Below are 12,638 nucleotides of genomic sequence, written 5' to 3'. Positions count from 1 at the left end.
GGTAATTTTAAAGAATTTTGTAATGGCTTCATTAAAACCTAGAACACTAAAAATACTGCGATGGCTTAATGATTAAAAAATAGATTAAGGGACTGCTGCAGGGAAATTAGTGAACTTAAAAGCATTGAAAATAAAAATGATTCTAAACATAAAGTCGAAATGGCAATTAAAATCTGTGTATCTCGTAAAAGTAATTCAAATATCCATCATGAATTTTATGTCTCCCAAAGCGTTGTTTAAACATGAGAAGACCTTTAATTCTAGGAACTCTAACATCTCTACTGCTCCTGTCTTACCAACTGCCACTCGAAAGTGAAATGGCTCAGCCCTAACTTTCCTCACACTGTGGTAGTCAGTAGCTTCGCTACCCTGATCACCCCCAAGAAAACAGGAAATATTTATTTCACCAAGGATATTCTGCTACGATCTTTCTCATTTTATCATCAAAGTAATGACTTAGTTATTAGATGTCAATTATTCATGACTGGTCCTTGGACGGTGGAGTTACTGGTAACTAAAGTTCCTGCCAGAATCCATTTTTTGGCAAATACAAAATTGCTTCCTGAGGGTCATTTTAAATTTCAACCTCTCCTTTAATAACAAGTATTGAAAAGAATTTGCTTTTTAAGCTTCTGTAAAATCAATTCCGACTTTCCTCTTCCCAGTAGACAATTTCCACCCTCCCCCACCACAGGTTTTAGGCTTTTCATTATCAAGTGACCCTACAGCCACACAAAGCACTATGATATATCTGGAACGGATAATAATATAGGTAAGTCCACAGTAGTTGATCAAAAAATGCCTTGTCTGTAATTTAATATGGAAGTTGGGCATCACAAACCACTCATTTTCTTGGCCCCAATATAGCTATTTTTGCACAGTGATGTATTCACAGGCAATCATACAGATTTGGTCTTTAAAAATATTTAGAAATTAGGAAAAGGGTAATCAAAAACTTATATAGCCCAGGTATAGTGATTCACACCTGTAATCCTAGCATTCTGGGAGGCTGAGGCTAGGAGTTTGAGACCAACCTAGGCAACATAAGCTAGACTCCGTCTCTAAAAAATAAATGGGAGAAAGGCCGGGCGCACTGGCTCACGCCTGTAATCCCAGCACTTTGGGAGGCCGAGGCGGGCGGATCATGAGGTCAGGAGATCGAGAGCATCCTGGCTAACACAGTGAAACCTCATCTCTACTAAAAATACAAAAAATTAGCCGGACGTGGTGGCAGGAGCCTGTGGTCCCAGCTACTCAGGAGGCTGAGGCAGGAGAATGGCATGAACCCGGAAGGTGGAGACTGCAGTGAGCGGATATCATGCCACTGCACTCCAGCCTGGGCAACAGAGCAAGACTCCGTCTCAAAAAAAATAAATAAAAAATGAAAAATAAATGGGAGAAAAAAGGCACTTGTATATGTGCTAACGCAGGTTTGTGTGGCTATTACTAAAGCTCTACTGTTGTACAAGAGGCTTTTACAATTAACTGAGTCTGGTGATATATGCTTCAACTATACTGTTTAACTCTAAAAAGCATACATATTAAAAACAAAATTACCAAGCTAACCAAAATCTGTGATTTGGAAAATTGAAATCTTAAATTTTATTAATATGAAGTATATTAAAATAATTCTGTACGAAAATAGTCTTTAAAAACCATGTCCATATTTAGATAGAACATGTGCACAAACCTGGTTAACGATGGACTTTGTAGCCATCTACAGATCAAAAAAAATAAGAATGACTTTTTTTAGAGCCTAATGCTCAGCTAGTTTGGCTGGTCTACTATACTAATTTATGTACAAATGGCATTTGATAATCATGTGATCCACCACATTTACAATCACCATTAACTGTGAATGTTATGCCTATTTCATGTTTTCTATACCTCGATTCAAAATAAAAGAACCCCCAAAACATCAATATAATCATTTCTTCCCTGTTTATATAAAGAGTATATATCCATGTCCTCTGTGGAAGCAGTAAGGAAAATGATGAAATATAAAGGAAGAAAATAAAAAATCAGTTGTAACTCCCAATCCAGAAATAACCAACCGAACACATGGATATAGTATAATCCATTTTTTAAAATGTGCTAAAGCAGCAATTAGAAAGCATATAAGAGACCTATGTGCAACTTAACTGGTGTCAGAGGTATTGCTTCACATCATCCTGTAACGTGTATGTGGAAGTCATCATATGGAGACAGAACAGACATCCATCATGTGGATGCAACTAATAATTACAAGTTGTATAATTAACGTCCTCCCACAACGTCCTGAGGTGAAGGTCACAGTGACAAGTAAGTGATCACAGAAGTATGGCTATCACTGCTGGGGTTATTGTTGCAAAGGAATTGTGACTCCAAAGTCCTGGTTTTCTCCACAAAAACTACAACAGAGCTACTGTGGGAAGGCAGGCAGGGTCCTGCTGTGCACCCTCAGGCCTGGGAAGGTGAGGAGGCATGATCCTCCCAGCCCTGCCTGTCTTGTTTCTACTGCACAGCCCTTCCCTGGAGGGTTGCCAGATCCAACCCCAGGTGCCACGAAACACTGCTGTGTCTCAGCAATACCCATTCTTCCCAAAGCTTCACTGTCTACTATTTAAAGTTACCCTTCTCTGGGTAATTATTATATTTTACACTTAAAGACACTAGACTTCAAGATGCCATAACCCACAAATACTTAATCATACTAGTTTTGCTATTTTTAAATTAGTAGCTTTATTAAATTGAAAAGATCTCCCATCCTGGCTAACACGGTGAAACCCTGTCTCTACTAAAAATACAAAAAATTAGCCGGGCGAGGTGGCAGGCGCCTGTAGTCCCAGCTACGCGGGAGGCTGAGGCAGGAGAATGGCGTGAACCCCCGGGGGGCGGAGCCTGCAGTGAGCCGAGATCGCGCCACTGCACTCCAGCCTGGGTGAAAGAGCGAGACTCCGTCTCAAAAACAAAAAAAACAAAAACAAAAAAAAAAACAAAAAAAACAAAAACAAACAAACAAACAAAAAAAGATCTCCAAAGTATTACTTATCCAATCTAATGTTTAAAATGGCAAATGCATTAAGTTAGATTGTCTAAGGTACTTATGTAGCCCTTTAACATTTTCCTTAGTTATTGGTTTACTTATTAAATATGAACTTATGATCAAAAATGAGAAGACAAAAAAAAACAGGTTTAAAATAAAATCCATGTTGAAAAACATGAAGAGAGATGGGTTCTATGGGCTGAAAGATCTAGAACCTACACTTAATATCATTCTGTGCATTCAGTAATCAACAAATTTCCCAAGACAGACAAATGATGCAATAAACTGCAGACCAGGACCAAGGCGAGGCCATAGCCAAGCAGTTATAAATTTGAGAGGCCTCCTTACTTGTCTAGCAGCGAAGTTTTGGGGGTTGAGCCCTGTGCCGATTGCTCCAAGGCTGACGTTGGGTAGTGTGGAACCAGAGGGAGACAGCTTGTAGCTGGGAGAAGGGGAGAAGGGAGAGCAGGGAGCCTCATCCCCAAGGCACCCATCTTGATTGGAGAAAGGCAAAGTCAGCTGAAAAGTAGTAGGAGTTAGCCAATCACAACGAGTGTTGGTTAGTGAAGCAACAGAATGCAGGAAGGGAAAAGAGAGAAACACTAGCAATAAACAAAGTTAGAGTGTATTAGCAATAACCGAGGATGGAATTTGGATCTGATAATAATCTTTACACTTGGCCCAACAGACACCATCTGTCATCTTTGATATAGATTTTTCTTTTCCTCTAAGTTAGTAACACATTCTGTCCATTGCATTAAGATAAAAATTGCCAGACACTTTATTTTTATGCATCTAATATTGATTACTCCAGCAATGTGGCTGCTGAAACAGAAGCCAGGCCAATCTTGTGAATATGTTGCTGTCTGGACAAGCAACAACAGTATCAAAACGTGCCAGATTTAAAAATTTTGGTTTTAACTGCTTTCTGAAGACCAGGAACACAGCAAATTGGTATTCTGAATCAAGATATAATTCCCACCATTAGATATGTTAATAAACATCAAAACCAATAGGTAGAAACTGCTTGGGTAAATTAGGTAGTCGAGAATTTGAAAAGTATACCACTGTAACTAAACACAGATCGCTAGGGAACTGGGGAAAGATAACAACAAAGTTATCTCAAAACTAGAAGAAGGCAAGGCCTTAGGAGACATGGAATATTTGCACAAAATCCCAAAATTTATTTTGTAGCTGCACAGCAGCGGAAAAAAGAATGCAGAGTGAATTTATCTCTAAAATTTCCACACTTCATGAATTTCTCAAAACTCAGATTTTCTAATACACACATGCTAAAGACAGATGGTTCTTGCTCTTGCCTAATCACCTGTTGACACCAATGGTTTTCAGGTCACCATGTTAATGCAGGTGATGTTTGTGTTTTGCTCATCTAGTTCAGTAATTCTATGCTTCCTCCAGAATCAGTTATCAAAAGACAAATGGGAACCAAAGTGGTTCTCATGAATTATTATCTTAAACAAAGGACTCAACTCACCTTCTCAAAATAAGGCCCACTATCTGTGGTTCCCATGTCTTTGGAATTAGGTGGACGGAACCCAGATCGATCCTTCCTCATGATATCATTAAAATCCCCGAGATTCATCGCTCGCTTGTCCACATCAAATTTTTTATCTGAAAGGCTTCCTGAAAAGTAGCATAAACAAAGTGAAAATTTCCAGAATCGATGTTTCCCCCATGAACCAAGAGTGACCTGCCCCACTATCCTCATGGGGGTGCCAGGTATGAGCTATTAATATTTCTATTTCTCGGGATGAGACGAGACAAACTCTCATTGGTCCAGGCTGCTGGTGTTTGTCCCTGGAACACACATGGGTCCTATTTATTTATTTATTAAAACAAAACAAAACAAAACATATTATCTGTTGTAGTTTGTTTTCCATGGAAGACTGAAAGAGCCTTAGGGATAACCTGGCAAAAATCTGGCTAAGAAAACATTTAGACTGTATACTGATGTGTTTGATGAACACATCTTGCTCATAAATTCAAATGTCCTCAGGGAGAGAAGTTGTCTGTTTTTGCTATTTTAGCATCATCTAGATAAATGGTCTGGGTGAAACACAGTTACAAGGAATAAAAAGATCAAAGAGGCACAGTGGTTGCCTTAAAATTTAGAACTTAAGAGTTGAACACAGAAGATGTGTCCACGTTACCTACACGGTGCAATTTCCCAGGTGCCATAACTATACCACTTTTCTTTCGCAACTCTATAAATGTGCTGTCGTCTGCTGACATAACCAGTGCCCCCCCAGGAAACTTATGTTTTAATTATTCTCGTATTTAGAAATATCACAGATCAAAGACTACCTACTTCCTTTACTACCCAGACTTATTTTCATTTCTTTTTAGTTTGATTATTTTCAAGTTCCTCAGGGTGATCAAGAGCATTACTATGAAAACCCCACAGACTAGTGGCTAACACTGCTTCCACTCCAGCTGCAATGTGAGAGTTTGTCAATAATGAAGCATCCTGGTAAAGACAGGACTGGCAACTTGAGGGCCACATCTGGCACATAGTTTGTTTGGCCCCATAGAGCATTTTAAGAGACCCGAATTAGTTCTGATATTTAAAAATCAGGGCTGGGTACAGTGGTTCACACCTGCAATCCCAGCACTTTGGGAAGACGAGGAAGGTGGATCACTTGAGGTCAGGAGTTCGAGACCAGCCTGGCCAACATGGCACAACCCTGTCTCTACTAAAAATACAAAAATTAGCTGTGCATGGCAGCACACACCTGTGATCCCAGCTACTCGGGAGACTCAGGTGGGAAAAACCGCTTGAACCTGGGAGGCAGAGGTTGCAGTGAGCAGAAATCACACCACTGCACTCCAGCCAGGTTGACAGAGCAAGAGTCTGTCTCAAAAATCAATCAATAAATACAAAAATCATAATGCCAGTATATATCTGAATTTCTGGCCTCTCCTGAAAGACTTGTCATAGCTCAGCCTGGATTCCTCCAGAGCAGCAACTGCTAGGAGCCATGCAAGGCAGATTCTTCCAGGTGGATTCTCCACAGTTAACCTGTGGCCACCTCGTCCCAGGTTTGTTTTTTTTTTTTTTTTTTTTTGAGACTGAGTCTCGCTCTGTTGCCAGGCTGGAGTGCAGTGGCACAATCTCGGCTCACTGCAACCTCCACCTCCTGGGCTCATGCCATTCTCCTGCCTCAGCCTCCGGAGTTGCTGGGACTACAGGTGCGCACCACCATGCCCAGCTAATTTTTGTGTTTTTAGTAGAGATGGGGTTTCACCATGTAGGCCAGGATGGTCTCGATCTCTTGACCTCGTAATCCACCCGCCTCGGCCTCCCAAAGTGCTGGGATTACAGGTGTGAGCCACCATGCCCGGCCTCGTCCCAGGTTCTTATACCTGGCACATATCACTCATTTACATTCTTTGCTGACTCCTGCAGTCATCTGAGTTTTCTATCCCTACCCAGTGTCTAGCACAGTACCTTAACAAAGAGTAAGTGCTCAATGTCTAATGAACTGCACTGCACCCACCCCTACTCAAATTGGGCAGGAGATGCCAAAAGGACATTGTAACACTGATACACTCCATTCTTTTCAGCAGAGTGATACACACCTACAGACAAATCCATTTTGCTGCTTGGATTATCTTCAGTCTGACTCTGAAAAATAAAGAACAGATGCGAGAGAATTAAGGATGCACATCTTTGAATCAAAGAAGTGGCATTATTCACGTGAGAGCCACATCTTACTACTGGCACTATAGAAGGTTCTCTGAAATGAACTTAATGGTAATGAAGACATTAACATTTTTAATATGCTAGCTTGATTGCTGTTTGGGCCTATATTCCTACAATTCAGTTTTCACATACAGTTAGTCTCAATAAGTCTACAAAGAGAGCAATAGATAAACAGCTGCCTGAAGAAATAAACCCCCGTCCTTAAGTTCTAGTCAGGCCAGGATCAAATTCCGTGAGTGGCCGCCAAATAATGACAACTTCTTCTCGTGACTTGTCAAGTCATCAAACCTTCAACTGTGCAGCCAAGTCAAGTCATTTGTCTTTTGGCAACCAGGGACAGGGTGTCCCCACAACATTCCCGAGAGATAAAGAAATCAGAAATTCTACAAGAATTCCCTATGTAATTAGTCCCAGTATAGTTTTTCTAGTTTATCATTGCCTTTTAAAAAAATTGTAATATGAAAACTAGTACAGTAATGTGGTCGGAAACAATTGTATAAATTTTAAATGCCTCTTTCTTCTCTATCCTCCTAAGGAAAAGGACACAATTACTACAAATTTAAAAGCCATAACCTTTAAATGTTGGAGTATGTCATTAAGAATAAGAAGAGAAATATTACTTAACTCAAAAGATCAAGAACATTGCTTAACTAGTTTTTAAATCTGTAATTTTGTACTGTATGTGGCAGTTGTCTTAAAATTTGTATTAATATTAAACCTAAAAGTTGGGATACATTATACATTTGAAAAAAATAAAACTTACCAGCAATCCCATATTTGAAAACTGTTTGGCAAGAGGATTCATCCATGAATCATTGTTTCCTCCTTTGAGTGAGCACTACAGAAATGAAACACGGAACCTCAGAACCAAATAATTTATTTCAGCCTCCTGAGTTTTATTAATACAGACTGAAAATGTAGACTTGAGTTTACCTTTTTAAATCCTATTTCTCTTTAACTAAAATTATGTTGATATTTTATGTTAGTTAAATTGATTAATAAGCCCTAGTTATATCTATGTTTTCATTTTTATAAAATTTACTGCACTGAACCAGAAGTAACTGGAAAAATACATGCTCAGCTGGTACTTTTGTTTTTAAACAGAAAGAAGCCTGATATGATTTTCTAAAATAGAAGTTTTGCACACGACTACTTTCACTTTCATTAGGCTGCTCTCCTCGTAACCCAAACTGGTTTATGTTAGGAGAAAACAGTTTGATGTCAGTGCATGTCATTTGGAAAGGAGCCTATTTAAACTAGGCATTATGAGGAACTCATAGTGCTTCCTTTGTTTGTTTCACAGCATAAAAGACATTGGTCCTGGTGGTAAAGAGACCTAGTGGAAGACACCATTGCTGATCTCCTGGGCAAAGTAGGGCACAGGTAGGTTTTAATTTTTTAATGGGACAAACTAGTTTCTCCCCTGAACAAGGTACTGACCACAAGCTCCACTTTCACTTCTGTGAGGGGTAACTGAGGAGGATTGGGTGGGGTGGGGCTTTGTGCACTTGTGTATTTCACAGGTGAAAATTCTCTATGTTGTGATGATAGCTATCTTTTTTTTTTTTTTTCTTCTGTCACCCAGGCTAGAGTGCAGTGGCACCATCCCGACTCACTGCAAGCTTTGCCTCCCAGGCTCACGCCATTCTCCTGCCTCAGCCTCCCGAGTAGCTGGGACTACAGGCACCCGCCACCATGCCTGGCTAATTTTTTGTAGTTTTAGTAGAGATGGGGTTTAACCATGCTAGCCAGGATGGTCTCCATCTCCTGACCTCCTGATCCGCCTGCCTCGGCCTCCCAAAGTGCTGGGATTACAGGTGTGAGCCACCGGGCCCAGCCCGTGATGGTAGTTATCAAATCAATTTTATTATCCTTGAAAGTGACAAAATACTTAAGTTTAGTACACGTTTTTTTGGTGTGTGTGTGGGGGGGGTGGTTTTTTTTTTTTGAGACTGAGTTTCGCTCTTGTCACCCAAGCTGGAGTGCAATGGTGCAATCTCGGCTCACTGCAACCTCCACCTCCTGGGTTCAAGCAATTCTCCTGCCTCAGCCTCCCAAGTAGCTGGGATTGCAGGTGCCTGCCACCACACCCAGCTAATTCTTGTAGTTTTAGTAGAGACGGGGTTTCGCCATGTTGGCCAGGCTGGTCTTGAACTCTTGACCTCAGGTGATTCACCTGCCTCAGCCTCCCAAAGTGCTGGGATTACAGGCATGAGCCACTGCAGCCAGCTAGTACAGGTTTTAAGGTCAAAAAAGCCCTCACTAGAGGGAGGGGGGAATGGGGAGTTACTGTTTAATAGGTACAGAGTTCAGTTTTGTAAGATGGAGAGTTCTGTGGATAGATGGCGGTAAATGGCAGCATAAGTATGTGAATATACTTACTGCCACTGAACTGTACACTTAAAAATGTATGCTATGGTAAATTATATGTTATATGTATTTTATCACAATTTTTAAAAAGATGCCCTTGGTATGAAAAGTCAGAATCACTGGTACTGGGGCTGAAAGAGTCAATTCCCAATTAACTTAATTAATTAAATCTTGGTTGTCACCCTAGTGGGGTATTTATTAGTCCCTTTCAATCAGTTAATTTAGTCTCGTTGTTAATTTGTAAATAACCAAAAGAAAGCCAAAATCACACTAGACAACCTAAGAGTGCAAGGAATCCTGAAAAGTTTGCTGAATAATTCCTTCTGTGACTAGACTAAAGAAATAAGAGCTCTTAATAGAAGAAAAACCGTAAGTGACTGCTTAAGAAAAGAATCTCTGAACAGAAACAAACTGTATTCTTATGCTATAAAAGAGTCGTCTACAAAATTAGTGTCCTATAGGCAAAGGGCAAAGGGATGAAGGCCCAATCCTCAGACATGGGAAGACCTCTAAGATGGCATCTGGTATTTGAAACGTGGGAGAATATTAGCTGTGAACCATTTAATAGGGTGCCAAGACTCTCGTGTTGAAGTTGAGTATTGGATGCCCATTTCTTATTTCCACTATTTTATTTGTCAAATGAAAATCTGGAATTGAAAAAAGAGAGGGTCTGCCAAGACACTGGTTCAGGCTCAAAGACTACTGTTCTAGATTGAAAACCAAAGTCCTCATCAAACTGTGATGAGGACTTTCACACAGAAGGTGAAAAGTTTAGTACACAACCTGGTATATGATGTAGAGAAATCATCTAGCTGCTAGGCTGGGCGCGGAGGCTCACGCCTGTAATCCCAGCACTTTGGCAGGCCAAGGTGGACGGATCACGAGGTCAGGAGATCGAGACCATCCTGGCTAACACGGTGAAACCCCGTCTCTACTAAAAATACAAAAAATTAGCCGGGCGTGGTGGCAGGCGCCTGTAGTCCCAGCTACTCGGGAGGTTGAGGCAGGAGAATGGTGTGAACCTGGGAGGCAGAGCTTGCCAGTGAGCTGAGACTGCACCACTGCACTCCAGCCTGGGCAACAGAGCAAGACTCTGTCTCAAAAAAAAAGGAGAAATCGTTTAGCTGCTATAGCAGACAAGTACACACTGGTATTTCATTTGTCGGGAGAAGGGTTCTGGGTCTTGGAATTTCCGAAATCAGATAAAATCAAGACGTGCTGATCACCACGTGAGAAGCCAGCATTATCCTCCTTTGGATTCCCTCCTACATATCTATGGGGATTTACTGGAAGGACTTCTCTGGCTTTAGAATGCAAAAGCATTTATAAAGTATGCCTTGAGAGCCTCCAACAGATTATTATAATGTGGAAACTAAAAATGAAAAATATCTCGTATCTTTGAAAACTTCATTTTACCCACAGCAACAGTTTTATAGTTCAAGGTTTCAAGGTCATGGGAAAGGAAGACGGTAAAAGGGAAGTAGTTATTTGTTTGCAAGAAAATATTTTTCCCCTTTCTTAAGACCTTGAGGACCCCAGTTGCCTCGTATCTTTCATTTAAAAATCCTCAGTTCTGGCAAGGCATGGTAACTCATGCCTGTAATCCCAGCACCTTGGAAGGACAAGGCAGGAGGATTGAGCCCAGGAGTCTGAGACCATCCTGGCAACATGGCGAAACCCTGCCTCTATTAAAAAATACAAAATTTAGCCAGGTGTGGTGTGGTGATAGTTTCAGCTACTAGGGAGGCTGAGGTGGGAGGACTGCTTGAGCCCAGGAGGTTGTGCAGTGAGTCGTGATTGTCCCACTGCACTCCAGCCTGGGTGACAGAGGGAGAACTTGTCTCAAAACAAAAACAAACAAAACAAAACCTCAGTTCTGCCTTCTCAGAGCGAATGAGCAAGCCCGAACATTTCTAAAGCAGGCTACCTTCATTTGTTTCTTTCCTCCTTGTCCCCAGCTTGCTGAGTTGTGGGAGGAAGCACTGCCCTGAGAGCCAGCGGTGTTCCAGACTCCTCCATCCTCCTCCTCTTCCCAGCTGGGATGGCGAGTTCCTGTGACTGGCCCGTCACTCTCCCCCCAGCCGTCTTGCATAGATTTGGAATCTTTAAGGAAAGAATGAATTAACTCTTTGCAACAGCTATATAAAACAATCATCAGAATAATAATTCCTTGCAGATGCAGCATTTAAGTGTCTTTGCAATTTTATCTACTCCATCTACATGGCAAGGCAAATATTATTACTCATTTTTTAGAGAGCAGGAAACTAAAACCCATAAAGCTTCAATGATACACAGAAAGTTAACAAACCATAGAATCAAGACCTCCTGATTTATGGATCAATGCTTTTTCCCTTGCACCAAGTTGGACAGGAATTTCAAAACTGAAAAGAACTTATCACAACATTCCCGGCAAGAAATTTCACATCTCAATTAAGAGAAATCTGTTCCTCTTAATGAACATGGTTTACCGTAGCCCTAGTTTTATCCTCCGTTCGGTAATTACTTTATATACAACGGACACTATAAATACGAGGTATGATAAAAGACAACTGTCTAGCTTGCTTGGGGTGAAGCAGAGACGAACAGAACACGAAAAGGGGGAAAATTTTCGTAAGATTTTGAATATCAGAATTATGGTGAAAGAAGAAAAATTCACATATAGCCATGGAAATCTAAAATGTATTAGAACGACATACTTGAAATGTATTAGATACTAAAGAGGCAAAGAATATATATGTAGTGGTTTTGAAAAGACAGAAGGAAAAAATGTGGAGGATAAGGAGAGGAAGGGAGAAAGGAAAGCAGAGAGAAATCCAAGAGGCTTTAATGTTTGAGGAAGTGGGACATCAGTATCCCATCCTAAACAAAGATCTTTAATTTGAAGACTGGAATAAGTCCTTAATTCCCTCCGAAAATACTGTACAGAATCAAAACATACTTTGCAGTAATAATACTGTACAAAATGATGAAAGAAAAGGAAACACATTCTCTTGCCTGGAAACTTCCATCTGCACCTCTACTTTCCCACATGACAGGACATTTATGAAAGTCTTCTGATTTGTACATAGCTTTATATGAAGAGTTTAAGGGCAGAAAATTGGCTCTTCCAAGACTTTCCTTGAAGGACAGCTGCCACCCTGTAGGATCAGGCCTATGATAGACAAGTAGGTTCGGGCCAAGTACATAAGGCACTGGGCAATTAATTTCTTCTAACTGTGGCATCTCATCCCCCAGCAAGGCCCAGGTGAATCTGACAGTCTCCCAGTGGGGTTCATTGTAGCCACAGGAAGGGGCTGTCTGTACACAAGGGGGAGGGTTGGGATGCTCCTCTTCCTGCTGCTGGAAGTGCTGCTGATAACCAGGACTGCTGCCTCTGTATACAGGATTATAAGTTTATATAATACCATATTTATGATTTATATTATACAAGCATAGGCTTTATACCATCCACTGACAAGCAACACAAGTTAAAAACCCAATATAAATAACATACTGACCCCTTTAGAAGAATGAAGACAT

At 40.7% G+C, this 12,638-nt stretch overlaps 1 protein-coding gene across 8 annotated transcripts in view; it reads right to left on the bottom strand.

Annotated features, from left to right (window-relative positions):
* Positions 1 to 12,638, bottom strand: part of TNRC6B (trinucleotide repeat containing adaptor 6B) — a 291,806-nt gene that overhangs the window by 51,307 nt on the left and 227,861 nt on the right. For 6 of the 8 annotated variants that reach the window (XM_032139790.2, XM_058431283.1, XM_032139792.2 and 3 more), the window contains 5 exons: positions 11,047 to 11,222; positions 7,513 to 7,587; positions 6,626 to 6,671; positions 4,521 to 4,669; positions 3,374 to 3,544 (listed from right to left, as the gene is read on the bottom strand). In XM_032139790.2, coding sequence (XP_031995681.1) covers positions 3,374 to 3,544; positions 4,521 to 4,669; positions 6,626 to 6,671; positions 7,513 to 7,587; positions 11,047 to 11,222 — 617 coding nt within the window. The remainder of the gene's footprint in view (positions 1 to 3,373; positions 3,545 to 4,520; positions 4,670 to 6,625; positions 6,672 to 7,512; positions 7,588 to 11,046; positions 11,223 to 12,638) is intronic. The other 2 variants (XM_032139793.2, XM_058431284.1) reach the window with 1 other exon arrangement.

Source organism: Hylobates moloch, unplaced genomic scaffold, assembly GCF_009828535.3.
Source record: "Hylobates moloch isolate HMO894 unplaced genomic scaffold, HMol_V3 SCAFFOLD_19, whole genome shotgun sequence".
NCBI classification, from domain to species: Eukaryota; Metazoa; Chordata; class Mammalia; order Primates; family Hylobatidae; genus Hylobates; species Hylobates moloch.
The sequence above is the reverse complement of the archived record's forward strand: the minus strand, read 5'-3'. Positions and strand labels throughout refer to the sequence as shown.